The sequence below is a fragment of the Mus pahari genome, chromosome 20 (genome assembly GCF_900095145.1).
Source record: "Mus pahari chromosome 20, PAHARI_EIJ_v1.1, whole genome shotgun sequence".
Lineage (NCBI taxonomy): Eukaryota > Metazoa > Chordata > Mammalia > Rodentia > Muridae > Mus > Mus pahari.
Genome location: NC_034609.1, coordinates 44287321 through 44295630, shown reverse-complemented (window position 1 = coordinate 44295630; position 8310 = coordinate 44287321). Strand labels below are relative to the sequence as shown.

At 53.8% G+C, this 8310-nt stretch overlaps 1 protein-coding gene across 5 annotated transcripts in view; it reads left to right on the top strand.

Moving 5' to 3' along the window:
- Positions 1 to 4190, top strand: part of Mthfsd (methenyltetrahydrofolate synthetase domain containing) — a 13944-nt gene extending 9754 nt beyond the window's left edge. For 4 of the 5 annotated variants that reach the window (XM_029532755.1, XM_029532754.1, XM_029532757.1 and 1 more), the window contains 3 exons: positions 444 to 556; positions 719 to 844; positions 2598 to 4190. In XM_029532755.1, coding sequence (XP_029388615.1) covers positions 444 to 556; positions 719 to 844; positions 2598 to 3038 — 680 coding nt within the window. In that variant the 3' untranslated portion in view covers positions 3039 to 4190. The remainder of the gene's footprint in view (positions 1 to 443; positions 557 to 718; positions 845 to 2597) is intronic. The other variant, XM_029532756.1, reaches the window with a different exon arrangement.
- Positions 4191 to 8310: the final 4120 nt, after the last annotated feature.

Sequence of the window (8310 nt, the reverse complement as noted above, 5' to 3'; positions counted from 1 at the left end):
AGAGCTCTCTCCCCTGTCTTCACACACTGCAGAGCTCTCTCCTCTGTCTTCACACACTGCAGAGCTCTCGTCTGTCTTCACATACTGCAGAGCTCTCCCCTCTGTCTTCATATGCTGACTTTGGGTTCCGATGGCAGAACCCCCGCCCTCCTCTGAGCCAGCCTCTGTGTGCTGAGGCAGGTCTGTGCCATGGCACCTTGCCCTGCCCACTGCTTTTCGAGGTGTCTTGCTGTCACGAGAGACCCTCCAAGTGCCAGCGTGGTCACAGCACTTGGCTTCTGAGGCTCCCTTAGTCACTGTGCACTTTCAGCGTTTGGTGCCTGTGGGTTCATTTTCTGAGACCATCGTGGATTGCGGTGGACTAGAGGAACTCCGGGATCCCGTCCTCTCCACAGAGGCCTGACAGGAACCCACCTCCACTGTGCCCCCATCTTGTCTCTCAGGATGGCGAATTGGGAAGGGAGAAGGCTATGCTGATCTTGAATACGCCATGATGGTATCAATGGGAGCTGTCCACGAGGGGACACCAGTCATCACAATTGTCCACGACTGCCAGGTATGTCCTGCAGACCTGCCACCAGTGTTCCTGACAGCTGTTCCAGGAGTTGGGGGTTGGGGGAGACACCTGCTCCTCATGTGCACCATTAGAGATGTCGACTGGCGACGTGCTCCTGCCGGGCGTACCCTGCAGTAACCTGTCAGCTCCCTCCCTGCCCAGGTCGTAGACATCCCTGAGGCTCTTCTGGAGGACCATGACCTCACAGTTGACTACATCCTCACTCCCACCAGGGTCATCACTACAGGCTGTGCACGCCCAAAGCCAATGGGCATCCTGTGGTCCAAGGTGGGTCATCACCGCGGCCGACATGCTGTGCCGTTGTATCTCTTGTGGTGTTCCGTGTGTGTCCTGGCCACTGCCCACTATCCTGTATGGATGGATATTACCTACAACTTTGAATGGCGTAGTCTGAGTCACCTCTTCAGTCTGAGTTCTAGAGTCTTACCCAGAAAGCAGTGGTTTTCATTCTCTCTGCCTCTGTTTCTGTGGAGATCAGCCTTGAATGTCATTCCTCAGGGTATGCACCACCACGCCCTTGGTTTCCGCCCTTGGTTTCCGGTTTTGGTCGGTTTGCAGCTCTGTGGGGTTGGCCTTATGATGCTGAGTGAGCGCTTTGACGCTGAGCTGCCTCACAAATGCACTGTTTTGGAGGCAGGGCTCACTGCCTAGGCCTCTCAGGTAGCCAGGATAACAAGCCTACACTGCCGGCCCCAATGAGGGATTGCAAAGGTCTAGGCGATTGACAGTGAAACCTGCCTTTAGTTTTTGGAGAATGGATTGGTTATCTCCTGTGTTAACATGTCGCTTTTTCATTTCACGTGGCATGTTGACAGAGCATATTGACCATTCCTGATTGCCAGCCAGGAAAAGCAGGTCCCATGTCAGCCTGGGCAACAGCAGCAGAAACCTCGTTCTGTAAGCCCAGATGTGAGCAGAGCCACTGGGTCCATGCTGGGCGTCATCACTCCCTACTCAAAACAGGCTGCCCTAGAGAGGAGTAATGCCTGGCTTCTCAACAGCCTGAGCATCGAGACTTGTTGTTATCTTGGTTTGAGCTGCTCAGCGTGGTAGGAAAGCAACTCAGAGCCTGAGAGCCGACCTGTTGTACACACTGTAGAGAGCTGACCTCGTGCACACTGAAGAGAGTCTGTCTTGGAGCCACGGCCCTCAGGGTCCTCGGATTTCTAACCACGTTTGTGCACACTGAGCACATGTGGTGTCTGCCTGCCTTCCACTGTCTCTGCAGGTTGTTGGGATGTTGTGGCCAACTGTACCAGCCAATTAGGGTCACCGGTGGCCTGTGCATAAGCCCCAAAGGCCGGCCCTGAGCTCAGGCTGTTCATTTAGGGAGTTGGTGGCCTCGGGCTAGGGAGTATTGTATGAGTCATGCACTGTGTTAGGCCTGCCTGGCCACGTGCGTAGGGCCAGGCCTCGCTTTGATCCAAGAGAAGCTCCTAAGCCTGTAGAGGACTCCATCCCAGCCGCAGGCCCAGGAGAAGCCCGCACCCTCCTGCCTGGAGGTAGGCAGGGAATTGCCCTCCGTACTGTGAACGCCAGTGATTGCAGGAGCCCTTTGTAAGCGGATAGCCCACACAGGAGCCCAGTTCTTTCCACTTCCCGGGCCTCCAGGAAAACAGAGGCCTGTTCCACCGGGTTGGTGACTTTTGTTAAGCAATGGAATCCCAGCCAGTTCTGGAAGTGCAGGCTTCTCATGTCGACACCGTGGATGCTGAGGCAGGAGAATGGCAGGTTTGATATCCAGAAAAGCCTGGGAATACGATGAGGCCTTGTCTCAAGGTAGAAAGATGTGGCCGGGCTGTAGCCCGGTGATAGAATGCTTGTCCTGACTGTGAGGGGCTGTGCTTCACTCCCAGGGCAGTGAAGTCTTCTCTCCCCAGAGACTGAGCTGGGCCCTCAACATCCTTCCTGGACTATGGGGTGTGGCATTGCCAGAATTCCTCCTACGCGTGTGGGCGTGGCCTTGGTATGACTTCTCCTCAGACACCCTAAGGCCAGCAGTGGCTGCTTTCTCTTTCAGGTCAGCTGTGAGATGCTTACGAAAATCCCAGTGCTCAGGAGCCTCCGGGAGCGAGAGAAACGGGCTGGGAAGGATGTCACTCTCCGGGACGAGCCTGGCAGCCGGCAGCCAGCTCCAAGCACTGTCAGGAGACCCCAGGACAGACCACAAGCAGGTTCCCGAGGAGGGTCCTGTAATCCCCTGCAGGGGACGGACACCCCACTAGCTGCCACTGTGTGCGTGGGAAACCTACCCTACAACATTCGTGTGCGTGAGCTGAAGAGAGCCCTCCAGGAGCTGGGGGCAGTGCCCCTGAGGCTTACCTGGCAGGGGTCACAGCACAGGGCAGTTCTCCACTATACAGACTCAGCTGCTGCCCAGCAGGCCGCCTCTCTCCTACAGGGCCTACGTCTGGGTGCCAACGCCTTGAGGGTGTCCCTGGGGCAGCAGAGGGATACGTGACCTGGTGAGCAGCCCCTGGCAGAGGAGTCACGCCCTTTCTGCCACTGGGATGTGTCTGCCGTGTGACAGTTTGTCATCAGTGATGACCGGCTGCCATGTGAGGCACAGGCTCTGTTCCTCCTGGGAAGAGGCCACGCTTCCCTAATGGGTAGGGATGACGGTGAGCAGCCCATCACAACATCCAGGATGCTGTGAGCTCTGGCCCATTCCTGGTCTGGTTCTTGTGAAATCCACGTGAGGTTCTCTGGGTGCAGAAGGTTCCGGGACAGAGCAGTCCGGACAAGAGGTAGACAACAGCGACCTGTTTCAGAGTGTTCGAGGAAGAGAGCAGAGGCCTGCAGAGAAGAGGCCGTCTTGGGCATGTGACCAAGCAGGGTGTCCCTACGACCACTGGAGACCCACCCAGCAGAGCAGGAGTGGGGAGGGCGGGCTTCTGCATCCAGAGAACACAAACCTGGAGCTCCATTCCTGGAGACCCTGCATTGCGTGCATGCGTGATGGCATCTACCCAGGCTGCTAGCATCATGCCATCCCTCAGGTGAGAGTGGCAGCTGCCTGTGCGCTTCCAGAAGCCCTTGCACCATTGATCCTAAGGAAAAGCAAGCATTAGGTGGAGAGTTTGTCTGATTCAAATATGCACGCCTGGGCAGTTTCTTGTTTTTACCAATGGGTCTTCCACAGTATCTGTTAGCATTGTCCTTTGTCCCGGAGGGGCAGGCCTCACTCATATTAAAGGAAAAGAGTTTGTGACACACATCTCCTTGCAGGACCCAGCCTTGGAAAACAACTAGTTCTGTAACCAGCGCTTCCAAGGAGTAACTGAGGGACGCAGACTCAGGCTGTGCTGGCCTCTGACCTGGCCTGCGCCCCCTCCCACTCCTGCCCACCACAGCCACTGGCCACCTCACCCTCACCTGCTCTGCCTTCCTCCGGTGTTCTGCCTGCATTTGGGTCCTTGCCTTCTTACCATTGATGTCCCAGTGGGACAGCGCCTGCAGGTTAGCAGGACGGAGCTGTCTGTCCTTCCTGCTGCAGACCATCGGGCATGAGCAACTCAGGAAATCCATGTTAGGTGAGCTGGGGGCCTTCTGTCCCTTGTGGCCAGAATAATCCAGATGTATTTATTGGCACACAGTCTAAGCTGCTTGTATGTGTGTGTGAAGTGTGTAAGCGCTGAAGCCTGGGTGCCCTCAGTCTAAGCCCTGAGGGCGAGCCCTGTCTCAGGATGCCTTTGAGGTCTGGTTCTCCAGGCGACGGGACCCACAAGTGACAGATGTCACTGTGTCCTTTGTCACTACAGTTGTATAGCACACATAATCAAAATGGACAGAAAGCTGCTGTCAGATGCCAAAGTGGCAAAGATACTGTAAGTGTCACTGTAGGGTTCTGGGCCCCCTCCACACTTCCGCTCACGGTTTTCCATTTTGTCAGTAGTGGAGACCTGGGCAGGAGGATGGCTGTTTGGAAGAGTTCGTCCTCAGGGCTGCAATCACCTTGGATGGCTTTACTTTGGGTAACTGTCACTGTGATGAGCCACCATGACCAAAGCAACTTGGGAGGAAAGGGTTTATTTCATTCACAATTCCATATAACAGTTTGTCATCAAAATCAGTGAGGCCGAGCCAGGCAGTAGTGGTGCATGTCTTTAATCCCAGCACTTGGGAGGCAGAGGTAGACGGATTTCTGAGTTCGAGGCCAGACTGGTCTACAAAGTGAGTTCCAGAACAGCCAGGGCTACACAGAGAAACCCTGTCTCGAAAAAACAAACAAGGAGCTGATGAGATGGCTCAATGGGTAAGAGCATCCGACTGCTCTTCCAAAGGTCTTGAGTTCAAATCCCTCTTCTGGTGTGTCTGAAGACAGCTACAGTGTGCTTACATAAAATAAATAAATAAATCTTAAAAAAACAAAACAAAGTGAGGCCAGGAACTCAAGCAGGGCAGGAACTTGGAACGGGAGCTGATGCAGAGGTCATGGTGGGGTGCTACTTACTGGCTTCTTCCTCATGGCTTGCTCAGCCTGCTTTCATAGGACCCAGGACCAGCAGCCAGGAATGACACCACCTACAATGTGGTCTGGGCCCTCCCACATCGGTCAATCATAAGGAAATATTCTACAGGCTTCTCTGCAGCCTGATCTTAGGGAGGCGTCTTCCCAATTGAGGTTCCTTTCTCAGATGGTTCTACTTTACGTCAGTTAGCCATAAAACTCCCCAACCCACTGGCCTCTTCCTGTGTGTGCTTGCCCTGCATCCTGGCTGGCCTGATGAGAGCAGAACTCAGCCTCCTGGCATAACAGACTGATGCCCTCCTATGGGAGCTAATGAGACAATGCAGGGAGATACAATCCAACAGTATTCTCTGCATCCATTGTAAAGCAACTTCTAGAAATGGAACAGCAGGGGCTGGAGAGAGAGTATAGACTGTGAGAGCCCATACTGCTCTTCCAGAAGACCAGAGTTCAGTTCCTTCCACCCATGATGTTACAAAGCTCACAGACACCCACAGCTTCAGCTATAGGGATCTGATGCCCTTGTCTGACCTCCATGGGTATTGCATGTACACACACACACACACACACAAGCATGCACACTAGCAGTAAAACTCGTAAGTAGTTGAAACTGGCTGATGTGTTAAAGATGTCAGTTCCAACATCCAGCAAGATCTCAGGAGAAGCTCCTCCGGGAACTAAGAAAGCAGATCGATCATCAGGAATTGTTACCCACAAGACCAGAGGTCAGCAGAAGTTGACCTATGGACTCCCACATGCACACCCACACGTGAACGTGTAACAATGAAGCCAGCTGGCAGAGGAGCCTCAGGGCGGGCACCACCCAGTGCTTGCTTCTAGGCCCTGGCTTGGGTATGAGGTTTGGTTACAAGGTTCAAACTTCCAGGTGACGTTACAGGTATACGCTCTTGTCCTGTGGCCTGTCATGGTGAAGCCACACAATACAGAAGACAGGGTACCCCAGCGGAAGAAGCCAGAGCAACAGCAGCCATTGTTCTGAGGAGTGAGATGAAGGCCTTGAAGGCTAGAACGCCAGAGAAGAGGCTGCTGAGCCGAGGGGGTCACTTTGGAGGTCTTGGGGTTTCTGTTCTGTGACAGAACACGGTGGCCAAAAGCAACGTGGGAAGGAGGGACTTGTGTCATCTTACCTGTCATCCGTCCCTGAAGGAAGTCAGGGCTGGGGTGCGCGTCAGCTGACGCAGAGAGCATAGAGGAGAACTGCTCCTCACAGCTTGCTAACCCTGCTCTCCTGTAGAGCCCAGGACTGTCAACCTAGGGATGGTATAGCCCTCCCTGTCAGTCATCCATCATGAAAGGGCACCAAAAGCTTGCCCACACGCCTGCCTAGTGGGGACATTTCCTCAATTGAGGCTCCCTCTTCCAAAAATGACTCCAGTTCGTGTCAAGTTGGTATAAGACTAGCCATCACACGTGGGGAAGCGTGTCTGTCCGTTAGGCACCCACAGATCAACCCAGCACTCTGGATGGCCAGGTCCATGAAAACACACATTTAAAGGCACAGGCCTGATGGTTGTCTGTGGCCTGAGATGCAGTTTTCTGTCTTTATAGAAGGAGCCAAAACAGGCTGGCCTCCCAGTCCTTGCCTGATGGTGGGTCCTGGACAGCTGGGCTGCTGTTACCTGGCAACCCCACATCCCAGGCACCTGGGAATGATGCCACCTCCCCCAGCTGGTATGTGATGCTTCTGGGGTTGCTGTCCTCACGGCCCCAGCAGAAGTGACAAAGGGCAACCATGTTCTGGTGCCTTTATTTGTGCTCTGTGACTAGCACCTCAAATAGAAGATATGCCCTAAAGTAAAGAGGGCATCAACTTTATTACTTATGGATTTCCTTTTGTGTTCTGTTTTGTTTGTTTCTTTGTTTGTTTGTTTGAGACAAGGGTTTCTCTGTGTAGCCCTGGCTGTCCTGAAACTCGCTCTAGAGACCAGGCTGGCCTCAAACTCACAGAGATCCAACTGACTCTGCCTCCCACCACATTCAGCTTCCAATTTCCAAAATATCAGAGGCTCTCTACAAAGTAGATCTGCAATTAGACCCACATCTAAGGGCTGTGGTGTAGGTGATACCCAATCTGTGGCACTCTTTAGTGGGAGCTGCCCTCGGACTTCACACTTCAAAGTCCCTTTTCCTGCACTTGGGAAAAAGGTGTCCCAAGAACTCGAAGTGCCTTTTGGAGCTTGGTGCAACTTCCTAGGAAATGCTCCAGCCCTCTCCACCAGAAGTCACCTCCCCAAATCTGGCTAAAGTCATACCATGCTTGGAGATCAGTCCCATGCAGTGATGGTGCTGGGCTGCCCTGTAGAGAGGGCCAGGTGCCCAGCACTGCTGGGACTGTGTGCCAATTTGGAAGAGATCCCAGGGCAGGCAGAAGAGCCCTGAGGAGCCACCTAGGCAGCTATAGAAGAGATGACTTATGGTTTTAAGCCACTAAACTTGGGGGCAAATGTTTGCTTCCTTGGTGATCAATCCTATAGTCTCACTTCTCGTCACAGATGTTGATGGGCACACATAAATCAAGTACAGAGCTGTATTCCTCTGAAGAATGGCAAGTCACAGGCTATAGGTAGAGGGTTCACCGGAACCCTCCCCCCACCGTTACAATTGCCATTGAAGGTTCCTCAGGCAGCTGAGCCCCAGAAGCCGAGCCAAGTTGCTCTTTACCCCTAGTGAGCAGAATCAAGCCAGGGCCATTTGTCAGGAGAGAAAACCAACCCTCCCCTGACTTCCGTCTTCCTACAGCAGAAGAAACATGGGCTTGGGTCTGTGGCATGGGCGTCAGGGTCACCGAGTGTACTGGGCCTGTCCTGCATCCTTTGGTTCTAGCCTCTCACCTCTAGGCTTTGACCGCTGCCCTTTGATGCTCCTGTGGCCACGCTGGAGGTTCTAAGGACACTGCACTGGAGGTCTTCCCCATCCTTACCATGCTGCCAAACCCCAGAGAGTCTGGGTCACCCCCAGGACCATCGCAGAGATGTTCAGACAAGCGGATTTAAGTAAGGAACTGCACCTCTGCTCTCTTGCAGGAACAGGACCGTCTCCTGTGAATGGAGCCCTTTCTTTTTCAGGGCCATAAATCTCGAGGGTTAAAATGGGAGCTGACGCGTGTCTGTGTGGAGTGGATGGATGCTCCGCACTTTGGTGGTTGGAAGCCGTAAGCACAGGCCTGGACGCGCTGAGCTGTGGGTAAGTCTAACATGGCTCCCACCTGCAGGTCCCACAAACCCACCAGCAGGAACAGCTT